Genomic DNA, 15,161 nt, shown 5'->3' on the forward strand with positions numbered 1-15,161 from the left:
AAAATATAATACAGATACAATATAATATAAATATAAATATATGTATTGTCTTTCTTATATAATATAATACAAATACATGTATTGTATTTGTATTGTATTGTATTATATTTGTATTGTATTTTTGTATTATATTGTATTTTGTATTTTTTTTAAACTCTCTAGCTATAATATATTTAGTTATTATATAGTTAGCTATTTTAAAGTTAGTTATAATATAGTTATTTATATTATTATTAATTTTATTATAGTTAGTTATTATATAGTTAGTTATTTTAGAGTTTATTATTTATAGTTAGTTATTTTATAGTTAGTTATTATATAGTTAGTTATTATATACTTAGTTATTATATACCTAGTTATTATATACTTAGTTATTTATTATAACTTTAATATAGTTATATATATTAATATACTTTACTTATTATACTATAGATTAACTATTATATTATTTACTTATCTTTTTTCTTAATATAGTGCTTAATAAACTTTACTAAATCTTACTTTTTAAGTATACTATATTTTAAATAAAATATATAAATAATACTATACTATATAAGATAATCAAGTAATATTATAAATAATTAATATACTAGTTTTTAATTATTTTTGTTTTTTATCTTATATAGTTGTATTTTATACAAAATATAATATAAATATAATATAATACAAATACAAATACATGTATTATCTTTCCTATATAATATGATACAAATACATGTATTATATTTAAATTATATTGTATTATATTTATATTATATTTTTATATTGTATTGTATTTTAATTTTTTTTAAACTCTCTGCTAATAACTAAAGGTTAAAGGCTAAGCTAGGCTATTATAATATACAAAAAGGACCTATTATAAATTAGCTAAGTTAATAATAATAAAAAAAGAAGATATATATAAAAGGAGAAATAATAAGACACTAAGAGAAAAAGGACTTATTAATTAATTAATATATAAGAAAAGTAAAGAAGAGAAAGTAGTAAGGTTACTATACTAGTAAGGTTTTATATATTATTTATTATTATTAAGAAAGCATAAGAAAAAAGAGAGAAAAAAAGAAGAAAAAAGGTAAAAGGTAGAAGGTATCTATATAAGAGAAGTTAAGACTACTAATTATATAAAATAAAAAAAGACATATAAATATAAAGTAAAGAAAGAAGTAAAAGTAAAATAAAAACTTATTATATAAGTAAGTAAGTATTTAAAAATAACTAAATAAGAAAGTATATATAAAAGAATAAATTTAATTAGCTAGTAAGTATTACCTTATATTTACTCTTAGAAAAGATATATTTAAAGTTTATTTTTATTTAAATAACTTTATATATAATAGTAGGCTATTAAAAGTAAAGTTATTATAAGAACTAATTAAGACTATCTAATTAGGTAATATAAAGGTATATATAATTATAAAAGAAGAAAAGTAAGTATTAAAATATTAATACTAATAATTATATAACACCTAGTTAGTTAACTATAAATAGTTATAATTTAAGCTTAAAGAGTATAGACTAGTTATTTAGCCTTAAGTTATATTAAGAGGGGATTATACCTTTTAGTTAGCTAAAATAACTTAAGTTATACTTAAGTAGTATATAACTACTTTATATAATAATAGTAAAGTAGACCTATTTAGTTACTTAATAAGAAGTTAATTTATCTTTATGTTTTACTAAGTATATATATGTATAAAGCCTATTTAATAATTAGAGATTTAAAAGTGTATTTCATACAGAATTTATATTTGTTTTTAAAATAGAAGGCTTTTTAGACTAAGTTATAAATATTAAATTATATAATTAATATATATTATAGATCCTAAAACTATTATAAAGGTTATTTAATATAGTTTTTATTTTTAGTAACTATATACTAATATATACTAGTGAATATAACTTATATTTATATTATAATTTTTGCCTAGCACTATATAATATATATTAGTGCTTATACTAAAAATAGATTTCTTAAAATTAATATAGAAAAGCAGGGCTATTTCCTAAAAAGGAAATAAAATATTAGTAAGTTAATAAAAAAAAGCTTTATCTAAACCTTATTTTACTTTATTTTTATATAGCTTATATAAGCCTTGATAATTACTAATACTTTTTTACTACACTATAAAGATTTTAACACTTATATAGAATCCTTGTAGTTTTTTTAGAACTCTAAGGAGGATTAATAGGAAAGGTATTTAAGTCTTTTATATACTTTTATTTTAACCCCTTAGGCATTAGTTACTAGGTGCTTAAGTGCCTTAGGACTTAGATATCTACCTTATAAGTGCTATAGCTATATATTATTTATTTAAGTGTCTTTTTTATAATAAGAGAGTTACTTATATCTTATAGTATATAAAGGTACTACTATATTAATATTAATAATAGTAATATTACTTACTAGTATTTATATAGAAGAAAAGTAATTAAAAAAAGGCTTATATTTAAAAGAAAGTAATATTAGCCTTTTAAATAAGTTACTTAACTATAAAGCTATCTAAATAACTACTATATTAGAGTATATAATCTAAGCTTAAGTACTAAATACTTATCCTTTAAAGAAAAGCTTTTAAAATAACGTTTATATAAAAGTTCTTTATAAATACTACTTTCTTAAGTATAAAGTTAATATATAACCTAGTATAGGTTTTTAAGGTATTCTTTATTACCTAAGTGCCTATTATTACTATAAAGTATAAGGTAGTACTAAAGTTAACTTATTTTTTATTATCTTTAGGTATCTAAATTAAGCTAGGTTTAACAAAAGTAATATTATTTACTAAGTGTATAGCACTATAGTTATCTAGTATAGTACTATATAAGAGAATATATAGCCTAGTATATAATATAGTAAATACTTTATAAAATTATACTTCTAAGGCTTTATTACTTAAGTCTAACTTAAGTAAAATAAAGTTAATAATATAGGTAATAACCTTATAAAAAGGTTATCCCCTTTGTTTTTTTTTATTAAATAACTAAGCTAAGTTTATATTCTTAGGTGTTCTCCTTATTTTAGATAAAGGTATAGCTTAAATTTACTTTCTTTAGATAAGGTTAGCTTAGAGGTCTATATTCTTAGTGTTATTAATTTAAAAGCAAATAGATTAAGTAAGCTTAAGGGTTATATTAGTTAGCCTTAGTATTAACCTAGTTAAAGCTTACTTTATATAAGTATATTTAAGTAAGTCTTAGCTATATATATAACTATATATATATATAATATATTAATTATTTTTAAAGTAGTATAATTTACTTTTCTTTAATAATATAAGTTAGCTTACTAAGGTTATAAATACCTTATAGGCCTTCTTATATAATCTTATTATAAAAAAGTCTTCTTATAAAATACTACTTAAAATTATAGTATAGTAGTTAAGGTCCTTAATAAGTATATTATTTACCTTATTTTATATAATCTCTAAGAGCTCCTTAGTTACCTAGGATAAGGTAATATAGTAAAAGACTACTCTTAAAAAAGTATATATAGTAAAAGTTCCTTAGACCTCTAGTATACTTATAATTATTATATAAAGATATTAATTTTACTAGTTAGTTAGCTAGGTATTTAAATTAATACTAAAAAAAGCTATATTTAAGATAATAAAATACTCTTTATAAATAAGTATTTAGCTAGTAAAATTACTAAAAGTATATTAGTGCTTAAGAATCTATAGTATAAAGTAAAATAATATCTTATACTATTTAAGTACCTTTATTTAAGCTAGAATTAAGAAGTTATTAACTATAGTGTCTTTAACCTAGGTATTAATAGTATTAAATACCTTCTTTTTTTACTTTCTTTTAGCCTTAGAGGCTATAAAGTTTAAGATATATATCTAGTAAGTAATCTTAGTATTTAGGTTACTTATTATTAAAAAAGGTTCTTAATTATTCTTACTACTTTACTTTAGATTTTTATTATTAATAAACTTATTAATTATAAAGACCTTATATATATTAGGTATTTTATTTAAATAGGCTTCTTTATTACTTATAGTAGTTAGCTTATCTAGGTCTATAAACTTCTAAACGTATTTTAATTAAGCTTTAAGTTAAAAAGTAAAGTACTATAAAGGCTAGTTACTTTATAACCTAAGCTTCCTTATAGTACTAATTATTATAGATAATTTAAGAGATATTATAAGAAAAAATATTTAAGATAGTTTATTTAAAAGAGATAGTTCTTAGACTATATATACTAGTAGTAATAGAATTAAGGGTATAGTATAAGCTAGGCTTATAACGATTATAATATACTTATTTAGTTATAAAATATTATAAGAAAATAGCTTAATTATTTATATTCTAAACTATCTATTAAGGCTTATAGATATATATATTAATAAAGTAGATTAAGGTAGTAGATCTACATTAATAGATGTTCTAGCACTAGTTAGATTTACCTAAAAGGCTATATAATACTATAAAGGTATTATAATATATAATTATAGAATATATTAGAAAATATTCTTTCTAGTTCTCCTATATTATATATTAAAGGTATATATATATATATAACTATTCTAGTTAGTTTAAGAAGCTAGCTAGTATTAAAGTACCTTACAAAAGTAGAGGCACCCCTAAGATAGAAGTACTTTAGATACTACTAAATACTTTAGCACGTTAATAGCTATGCTAATATAGTACTAAATTACTCTATTATATATAGTTATCTGCTAGGCTACTAGCCTATAAGTTCTATATCCTTTTAGAGTGCTATTACTATAACTATAGACTTTTAATATTATAACTATATCCTACTATAATTACAGCTATAACCCTATACAACTAGAAAAATACATTCCTTATATAAAATCTAGCTAACCAATACCCTAAGTACTAACCCTAATTGTTATCTTTAGTCAGCGGTTAGGGTTAGTGGTTAGAATTAGTGGTTAGGGTCAGCGGTTAGGGTGCAGGTTAGCTAAATTTTGCGTTAGGAATATGTTCTAAGTATCGGTGGGTGAGTTAATCTAGACTACGGTCGCAATGATGAAACTACATAGTTGTAATAACTGCACTCATCCTTTTGTATATATGCCCTAGTAGTTATGTGCAGATCATACAGGCTCAGCCACAATACTGACTCGCTTAGTTATATGTAGTCAGGTTTTAGTCTAGAAGTCCCATATCCTTAATAGATGTGCCCCAGTGGTTATGTGGCATCATATAGCCACAGCCACAATACAGCCACTATTAGGGTAATTTTCTCTAATTTTACTAAGTTCAGGGGAGTTCTAATTTATTGACTGATAAATAAGAATAGTGATTATGTACCTTGAAAACTAATATAACTGAGAATCAGTGGGAAATTTATAAACTAACCTATAATGGTGAAAATACTGTGATGTATAGAAAGAGCTCAATTTGCAAGAATTCAGCACATTGTTTTAATCGTATAATATAATAAAATACCTGAATCAACTTTGCTTATCGTACATTTCTTTACATATGCTGCCAGCTACTACGGATTGTAATTTATAATGCGTCGAAATTTAATACTTCTTCTGCTTTCCTTGCTATGGATTACGGTCACTCATGAGAGGCAATTGCGTCCTGCGCCCGGCAAGCCCTCTCTACCTCAAGCAGCGCGGGGTAAAGGCCCATATTGCAGCCGGACAACCTGTGGTGCTGGAAAGAAGCCGGGTGTATGCCGCCGCCAGCTGAGTCCAAGGGTACTCGACGCGCCCAAACCGTCATCACACCCAGCCGACGGCTATTGGTATAGCCCAAGCAACTATGGCAATAACGTTGATAAGTTTGTCCGCGGCGAGGTAGCTAAGCTGATCAACACACCCAATGGGATTGTCAGAATCGACAGAGAAGATGTTTCCTCCCAGATCGCCCGCTTCAAGGATAAACCAACGTCGCTCGCAATGCTTGGGTTTTGCGGATGTATTGGTCTTATCATCATGTCGAGACAGGGAGTTTGGATGGCTCATTTGTACGAGAAGGAGGTCATTATGTCCGAGGAAAACTTTTACAAGGGTGTCGCTCTCCTTCTTCATGGTGGTACTGAAGATATGTATTACGGGCTGTGGGATCTGAATGATGACATCTTCGCTCGAAACCAAGAACCAGTGGCTATTCTTTTTGGCCCTGGGCCGACAAAGACTAGTTTCGACTACAAATCCCAGATGGACACAATAGACGTAACGGTCAGGAGAAGTAAGCTGTCAATCCAACACTGACATTATTAGCTTGTATTGACAACACTCATCACAGCACTCGGTGTAGCTCCTACATGGGTTTCGTATGTGGCGGAGGATGATGGTTCGCCGGAATACAGAGCCGACTTCAATTGTTTGCGTTCCAGAGGTAAGGTGCTTGTGCAGTACCAGCCGTCTAACCCGGGATGGTTCGGGCGTTCCAATGCCGAAGCCAGGATATGGATCGAAGGGAACCGTTGGACACACAAAACAGCATGGTCACCTCAGAGTGATCAAATACGCAATTAGGTAGAAGCAGCATGGTATGACTCTTTTGTTTCGAAGCCTTGGTTCTTGTAGTAATCTCTATTAAATTAAAGAACACCACCTGGGGTGACGGATTAGATAGGATATAAGTGAGCATTAAGTCAAAGCACCCACTTTCCGATCACCCCCACATTGCAATCATGCATATCCACCTTATATCTACCCCTAGCCACCACTAACCACTATATATATACTATTACTACTTTTATAGTTCTTATCTAAATAACTTTATTTTTTTAGTATTTATTCTTTATTGCCCTATAGTTAGATATACTAAGTTAGAGATTACCTAGGCAACAGATGCTGTTACTACTAGCAGCAGTATACGCTAAGCATCTAAGACCTATGGTATCCTATTTACTACCCTCTAGAACTGTCTATCTGGCACCTAAAAGAGGGCTAATGCCTTTAAGGACCTCTAGTAACTACTAGCTACCTAGGAGGCTAGCCTAGCTAGTTAGGTAACTACCTAGGCTAACCTTAGGCTGCTACTAACCTATTAATAACTAAGGGACTTTACTTATTATATCCTTTATACTATAGGGGATACCTAACCTCTAGGCAAAAGGTAGGTAGATAGCTTTATTTAAAGGAACCTATCTATTAAGGTCTAGAGAAGTTAATCTATTAATTTAAGGCGTATTAATAAGGTATTTACTAAGGTTATTAGGGACTAGTTTAAATATCTTACTATACTTTATATCTAGGCTATTAAACTAGCTAATAGATATAATATAGATAAGACTAGTATCCTTAAGGGCAAAGGTAATAATAGGCTAGTGCTAGGCAAGGCTATAATAAAGGCAGTAAGAAAAAAGCAGCCTAGATTATAAGCCTAGGTATCTATTATTAAGTGTATATCTACTAAAGGTATTCCTATTTATCCTTTAGTTATATATAAGGGTAAAATAGTCTAGTAGTAGTAGTTCTCTTTTAATTTTGCCCTATATAATAGATAAAAGTTTATAGTAATAAAGAATAAATAGACTACTAATAATACTACTATTAAATAGTTATAAAAGGTCTTTTTCCCTTAGACTAAGCCTTTTTAACCTAATTAGGCTAAACTACTTATCTTAGATAAGTATAAGAGCTATATAATAATAGATTTTATATAGATATACTATACTAATAACGTCTATCTATTATTCTTACTACTATATACTTCTTATATTCTTTAGCTACTTAACTAGTTAGTCTTTAGCCTTATTAAGGCAGTATATTAGAAGAAGCTTAGATATCTTAGTTAGTAGATTAACTTTACTATTATAGGCAAAAGGAACTTCTTTTTCTACTATTAAAAGGCTTACCTAGCTAGTCTAACTATTAGTAATATTAAGAGTAGCTAGAAATACACTAGGTTATAGCCTATTAGTACTATAAAGCTACTTATAAATAGGCTACTAGTTTAAAAGGTAATATTATTATTAATAACACTATTAATACTACTTAAAGCAGCTACTAGAGATACCTATATAGCCTAGGATGCCTATAATATAGAAGGATAAGCATTAGCCTTATCTATAGTAAAGTAGTCTATACTAAAGAAGATAAAGGACCTTAGGGACTAACTATAGCTCTTTAGCTAACTAGAATAAAATATTACTATATAACGCTAACTATTTAGAAAAGTTAAAAAAGGCTTCTAAGAAAAGTCCTATAAGCTAGCTATTGCCTAGTAAAAAATTAGCCTTCTAGAAGCCTAGGTTACTAACAGTATATCTAGGAAACAGAAGGCTATTTATATAGATACTAATATAAAGTTTACAATAATTAAAGAGGTGCAGTAAGCCTAGATAGAGGTAGGCAAGGTTAAAAGTGATATAGATAAATCTAGTGCATCTGAATTACCTAGTGAGGCCAAAAGTTGCATTATTATAGCATCTAGATGATGTTAGTAGTTAATTAAATAAGGTGGTAGTTATTATGATGGTAATGTTTTTAGGTGATCATAATGTGGGGGTAATTAGAAAGTGGGTGCTTTGACTTATAACTTACACCAGTGACTTCAGTGATTGTCTCAACCCCAAGGGTAGGAACACAAAATAAGCTAGCTCTTAATATTATCTTTATAGAAGTCCTCGATAGATTATTATGCTACTTAAGTGAGGTCCTGAAGTGCTACATGCTAACGCTGTTGGCGTCTAATCTGGGTATATATTAGTTCAACAAATGCACTCTCACCGCCATTCAGCAACCTACCTCGTTGTGAAGAAAGCACACTGTCTAAGATGTATGCAACGCCGCTATAGATGAGCATGTCTTGCTTCAGGACTTGCGCATTGTTGATAAAAAGGCATCCCGTGGAGTCATAACTTAACTTGATATTCAGACCACCCAGTGAGGTAACCTCTTTGCCTGCTGCAAACGCTATGTGATATAAAACTTGGTTTTGAATAGTGTGGTTTTTGATAGTAACCCTAGGTCCTCTAAAGCGAGAGATTCAAGCTGTGATCTTTCTCTATCCATTGCCTTGTTACTTGGTATGAGAATAGTAGTGTCTCTGAGTGATTCTAGTAATTTATTTATCTGTGCTCTTTGTGTGAGGCTCCAGAACGTATTGAGATTTCTAAGGTGGGCTGTTTCTGAGAGATTGTGTGGAAGGACCAGGTTCTCGCCAATAGTATGTAAAACACTAGAATGATAATGTATGTCTGCTTTGATGATGGGCAGAACCTTCTCGAGTCCGCATTCCACCCTGAAGGGCATTTGGCCATCAGAGGCCAACAGTTTGACGGCAGGACCATCCGTCATATTCATCAAAGTCGGTGGTCAGAGAACAGAGTAAACAAGCTGGGTCTTAAAACCCAGCAAAGGGATGGTTGATTCGCAAGCACCCTGGAGAAGGTGGTATTCCATGATCCCTCGAGCAACTTGTGGATCAATCAAGCTGAGGTTCATGCCCCAATTGGCCAGATAATCGAAAGCCCCTCGTTCATGGCCAACATTGTCGAATTCCAGGTCGCCTCAAAAGCAGTCATCAGGTCAAGTTCTTCCAAGAGGTCGTGGAGCGTGGTGAGCGATCCATGGCTGGCCAGGACATGTTTCAACGAGTGTCCTGTCGAAAGACAGGGCAGAATAGCGAGGGCTACAAAGGCTTCAAGATACATTTTGTGGCTCAGAACCCAAGAAGCACTCGTTGTGTTCATGCAAGACATCAGACAGCTTGCAGCTAGGTGTTCACTAGAAATAAACAAGCTAAGGCCGTCAGTGTCGTCCCATTAACGTACAGGCAATTTACTTTGAGTTGCAGGTGGCGTAGGTTTGTTTGGCAGAGAAATCAAGGATTGCCGGAGCGCACTGATCGGTATTTGATTGCCGTCTCATCCAGTTCTAGGTCCGCGGAGTGTCTTGTAACATGCTCTAAGCCACGCCGACTATTACTATTATTCCCTCGAATGAGCGTTGAGACGCGCAGCGACTTCTCCCAACCAGATGATCCAAGCTTGCTAGATTACAGTCTCCAGTCTCGCTTCTTGGACGAATAGACAATACAACTCATGATCCCTCCCCTCTGGTGCGTCTTGCACATATGGTCCCTTGCGCGGTGCCGTTGGCCGGCAGTCTTCCAACCAGACAACACAATACAGCTCTCACCAGACCGGCAGCCTATAGGATTCGAGTTCCACATCACCTCTGGCAAGGTAGATGTTTTCGGTGCAGGCACCATAGAGGCCATTCTTATCAATGGCAACTTCGTAGGGCCAACTTTACGTCCTTGTGAGGACGATGAGGTCGAGGTTCTCGTACGAAATTATCTGCAACAAGATACCACCATGCATTTTCATGGTATCGAGCAACGGACGACGCTCTGGAGCGACGGAGTCCCGGGTCTTACTCAACGCCGGATCCACGCCGGCGCTTCTTATCTATACAGGTGGGCAGCAGATAATGCTGGCAGCTTCTCTTACCACGCCCACTCCCAAGGCCAGCTGATGGATAGTCTCTACGGCACAATTATCGTCGACGCGTCTCCTGAAGCTGAGCGGCCGTTTAAACTCATTAGTCGCGATGCTGCCGAGGAACAAAACATGCTTGTGGCCGAGTCGTTGAGTCAACCACTTCTCATGGCTGACTGGAGCCACTACAAGTTCGACGACTTTTATTGTATAGAAATGGTGGCGAATTACGACCTTGCTTGTACAGATGCCATTATTGTTAAGGGCGTTAGATCCTAGTACGGCTTAGACCCCGTCACGCTGGATAACATAATGAACTCTACTATCCTCTAGATGCTGAGGCACCTCGGAGAGGACCATGTAATAGCCAAGGGATACGCCCCACCAATTCAAGCTCTGCAGGGGGACTATGATGTAGATTTCAGGAAGCTGCTGCCCCATGCGGTGAGATAGATAGTGTGTAGGTAGACAAAACCCAAGCGGCAATTTCACCTTTTCCGTCAATAAGAAACTAGGCTAGGCGGCGCTCACGTTCGTCAACGTCGGCGGTCTTTACCCGTTGCAGGTTTCTGTTAACAACCACGAACTGCACGTCTTCGTCGTAGATAGGCAATACATCCACACGGTGGTAACCAATCAGGTCTACGTTGGCAACAGAAACCGCGTCTTGGTAATGATCAAGCTTGACCAAGAGCCAGCCCGGTACAAAGTCCAGATAGCCAACTACCTCCTCAATCAGATCCTTGGGGACTTCGCTGAGATGACTTATGGTGATGCCGGCTCCGCACCGCGACACCAAATCCCCAAGCTGAACTACGCCAGGCAGCCTCTAATCGACGGAATCCGCTCATTCAAACCAGAACAGGGCAAGCCTTATCCTGAACGACAACCAGCACGGGAATCTGATCAAACAGTCAAGGTGGTACTGAGAAAACCCGGTTGCCCTCAGGGCGCGTATGAGTGGAGTCTCTCTAGTCACAAGTTATACAACATAACAGCAGAAGAACAGGACCCGCCAATACTCTTCCAACGGCCTAGGAATGTGCTAGACAGCAAGCTCATTGTTTTCCTTGAAGTTGGCGACTAGGTTAACTTGATTTTGGAGACTAAGGGTCCGCTTGCCTAGAGCCATCCGGTTCATAAGCACAGGAATAAGGTATTTTTCCTTGGGTCTAGGAACGGGAGGTTTCCCTGGACCAGTGTGGCGTAAGCTGAGCGAAGCCTCCCAGCGGGCTCCTTCAACTGTAAGAACCCAGCTTATCTTGATATGTTCACTACACTAGATATTGCGGGTGACGCACCAGCAGTATAGGCCATAGTAAGATACAAGGTAGAAAATCCAAGAGCATGGCTTCTGTACTGCCATGTACAGACCTATTAGGCTAGGGGGATGGGTATAGTCTTGATGGATAGTGCAGATCACTTTCCTAAGGTACCGCTGGAATACCGGAAATCGAACGGCTTCAAGCTCACATAGAAGTCACCAAAGATCCAGGAGAGCATGATCCATATTCCAACACAATTAGATCCCTTCTCCTGTACAGCTGCATAAAGCTTTATAGGCTCACTCTCAACTATTTATTATCGTCTTATCATGTAATAGCTATTCTCAGAAATCGCGGTGTGCTGCTCTAGTAGCAAAGCCCTAGTGTTGGGCTACTACAACACACTATTAACCAAGACTTATCACAATAGCCTTGTATGGGTTCGTTGATATCTCACTACTTCTGATTTTAAACAGTTTTTCCTATACATAAACATTTGATTTCTTGGCTTAGGTCCTGAATTCCACAGTAGGCCTCCATCAATAGGCGTATTAGAAACCCTCTGCAAAATCAGATCCTCCTATTCCTTACTTACTAAGAGCGGAATACTAAGAGTCTTGTTCCCCTCTCCATCCCTGTTAGTCTTGTACTTGCTACCAAAGATAGTGGAGTGTATGATTAGGAACGTTGTGAAAATGGGAGGCTACCTCTCGCCTACTCCCTCAAACATGTGCAACCTGTCCTGAAGTTTAGTTTCAGGATCAACGTGGGACACAGACCATTTCACGCCAGGTTTCTCCTCCGCAATCCAAAGAATCTCTTTCTACGAGGTGACAGAATCATGAATAAATATTAGTCTGCTCTTTATTTCCTTTGATTTACTAAGGACTAAGGCTACTGCTTTACTCATGGTGTATCCCTGCATCATACCAACCTTATGGCTGTTCTTATTGCTAAAGTAAAGCGTAGTTTAGTCTTAGAAATTGTATACATATGACCCATTCAGCACACAACTAACAATTAGACCTGTTTAGATCACTGTCCATTTGATCCCTGCGTTTTCAGCCTTTATGCAGGTATTTACAGATGGCAACAGCATCTCTGTAGAACGGCAGATTAGTAAGCTCAGGGCTCACAGACAGCGCGGTGAAGTCACTAGGGATGAAGTGCTTGACAGTGTCTGCAGCGCTAGCGGCATTAATCAGCTTGTATTGGTGCGGCTAGCCACCTAATGAGAGGGTTGAGACGACAGCGTCTTGACCCTCTAACGCCTCTGTGAGACTTTTTGTTGACTTGTAATCCACGACCTTGACGTTGGCTTTATTTATGGGTTTAGATTAAGAGAGAACTATGACTTCAAAGCTAGCGTTAACTAGCTTATTGTAGACGTAGCCTCTAATGTATCCTTTCTACCTACAATGTCAGCATCTCTAAGAAGAGTCGTGGGGTTCTAATCCTCACCCCCACAATCATAACTTTGTGAATTTTGGTCGAAGTCAGCTGCGCCATCTTAACTGGCAATGGTTTTACCACTTTGGGAGGTTGAGTAATCTAGACAGACTTTTTACTTGTCCTATTCCTAATCTGCTCTCCAGTTGCACTATAGGGATGTTGATTAAGCTAATATATACCTAGTAAGTTAACGCACCCACTTTTCAGTACCCCCTATATTTCACTATACTAAAAATAAAGCTATTACTACTACTACTTTATTAATTAACTATTAACTAGGTATTACTACTATTACTATATAGCTTTCTACCTTACTAAGGTAATTAGAGGCATGAGATTTATCTATATTATCTATAACTTTACTAACCTTAACTTAGGCCTACTATATATTACTAATTATTATAAACCTTATATTTAGATTAATATAAATAGTCTTTTCTTTCTTTATAGTATTATTATTAACTTAAGCCTAAAGAAGCTTTATTTTATACTAAGTAAATACTAATAAATAAAACTACTTTAAAAAGCCTTTTTTAACTTTTTTAAATAGCTAGGATTATATAGTAATATTTTATTTTAGTTAACTAAATAGTTATAGTTAATCTCTAAGGTTCTTTATTTTCTTAAGTATTAACTATTTAACTATAGATACAGTAGATACTTAATCCTCTATATCCTAAGTATTATAGATATTATAAGTACTACTCTTAGCCTTCTTATTAACTAAGGTTAATAATAGTAATACTAACAATACTACTAATATATTAGGTAATAGTAAAGAGCTTATAAATAGATTTATAATAGTAATAGGCTATAACTTAATATATTTCTAGCTACTCTTAATATTCTATTCTATTAACTTAGCCTTATAAGCCTTTTAATAATAAGTATTATAACCTAATAAGTTATAGGTAATATTACTCTACTAGACAAGATACCTAGTAGGTAGTATAGTATTTATATAAAATTAACAATAGGCTAGACTAAGATAACTCCTTAAGTTAAGAAGAACTATAGTGTAAGTTATATAATAATAAAAAGGGGGATTAATATATAGGCATAAGGAATTAATACATAGGCATAAGTCTTATATAGGCATAAGATGCACACTCTCTAATTAGTCTAAAAAACAAATATTAGTGTAACTAAATTCTACTAGACCTACACAAGGTAGCCCTCCCTTTCCTATCCCTCTTTATAATATCCCTCTTTATAATAAGGTTAATTTATTTAACCTTAGGTTTATCTATAGTATTTACTTACTATAGCTTTATAATATATTCTATAGTATAAAATATAACTATTTTACCTTCCTACTATAGGTTATATCTTAAAAAGTAACTAGTAATTAATTATAACTTACTACTATTATCTAGCTACCTACTATTATCTTCCTCCTCTAAAAGTAGTTATCTTAGCGTTAACTAGTTCTATAAAGCTAGTAATCCTAAGGGACAGTATAACCTTATAGCTAAGCTCTTATTAAGCTTACTATAAGATATATAACCTCTTTTATACTATAAACTATATTACCTTAGTATAAAGCTAACACTCTACCTTACTTACTATTTCCCTAAAGGGATAATAAAAACTTAGTAGACTATTCTTTTTTAACTTTCTCTAGAGTATAACCTTTTATCTCCTTATAAGTAGTCTTAATAACCTCTTTATCTTACTATATAGTAGTTTAATAGTACTTTTAACCTTATTTAATAAGTTATTAAGACTAATTAGTAGCTAATAATAGTACTTCTTTAATAATAAAAGTATATCTATTAATAGTAAGAATAATAAGGTCTTTAAGCTAATCTACTACCTTATTTACTACCTTAATAATAGCTTTCTCCTTAAAGTAAAGCCTTTTTCTAAACTATAGCCTTTTACTATACCTAAAGCAATAGATCCTCTTCTCCTCCTATAAGTAAAATCCTAAATCTACTAATTCCTAGTAATCTAGAATAAACCTTTAATGCCCTTTTTAATTAAGTTAATACCTTTATAAAGGCTAATAGATTTAGTATTATAAAGTAGTATAAATATTAGTACTATAGCTAGGTTATATA

General features: G+C 32.7%; 3 protein-coding genes across 3 annotated transcripts; 2 read left to right on the forward strand and 1 right to left on the reverse strand.

Annotated features, from left to right (window-relative positions):
• Positions 1-5,489: 5,489 nt before the first annotated feature.
• On the forward strand, positions 5,490-6,464 carry LY79DRAFT_595329 (uncharacterized protein; the record flags this gene model as incomplete). Its single annotated transcript, XM_060561765.1, has 2 exons — positions 5,490-6,174; positions 6,232-6,464. The coding sequence occupies 2 exons, from the start codon at positions 5,490-5,492 to the stop codon at positions 6,462-6,464; spliced, it is 918 nt and encodes a 305-aa protein (XP_060406960.1).
• A 3,518-nt stretch (positions 6,465-9,982) lies between these two features.
• LY79DRAFT_595330 (multicopper oxidase) lies at positions 9,983-11,858 on the forward strand (the record flags this gene model as incomplete). Its single annotated transcript, XM_060561766.1, is given in 10 exon segments — positions 9,983-10,648; positions 10,715-10,741; positions 10,754-10,795; positions 10,811-10,825; positions 10,902-11,456; positions 11,508-11,587; positions 11,603-11,625; positions 11,638-11,673; positions 11,701-11,747; positions 11,763-11,858. 10 exon segments carry the CDS (start codon positions 9,983-9,985, stop codon positions 11,856-11,858), a joined length of 1,587 nt encoding a protein of 528 aa, XP_060406961.1.
• A 132-nt stretch (positions 11,859-11,990) lies between these two features.
• LY79DRAFT_595331 (uncharacterized protein) lies at positions 11,991-13,155 on the reverse strand (the record flags this gene model as incomplete). The annotated part of the gene is given in 9 exon segments (XM_060561767.1): positions 11,991-12,012; positions 12,135-12,226; positions 12,242-12,349; positions 12,365-12,469; positions 12,482-12,599; positions 12,645-12,672; positions 12,731-12,866; positions 12,996-13,055; positions 13,108-13,155. 9 exon segments carry the CDS (start codon positions 13,153-13,155, stop codon positions 11,991-11,993), a joined length of 717 nt encoding a protein of 238 aa, XP_060406962.1.
• Positions 13,156-15,161: the final 2,006 nt, after the last annotated feature.

This window comes from Colletotrichum navitas (genome assembly GCF_030913465.1).
Source record: "Colletotrichum navitas strain CBS 125086 chromosome Unknown LY79scaffold_210, whole genome shotgun sequence".
Taxonomy (NCBI): domain Eukaryota; kingdom Fungi; phylum Ascomycota; class Sordariomycetes; order Glomerellales; family Glomerellaceae; genus Colletotrichum; species Colletotrichum navitas.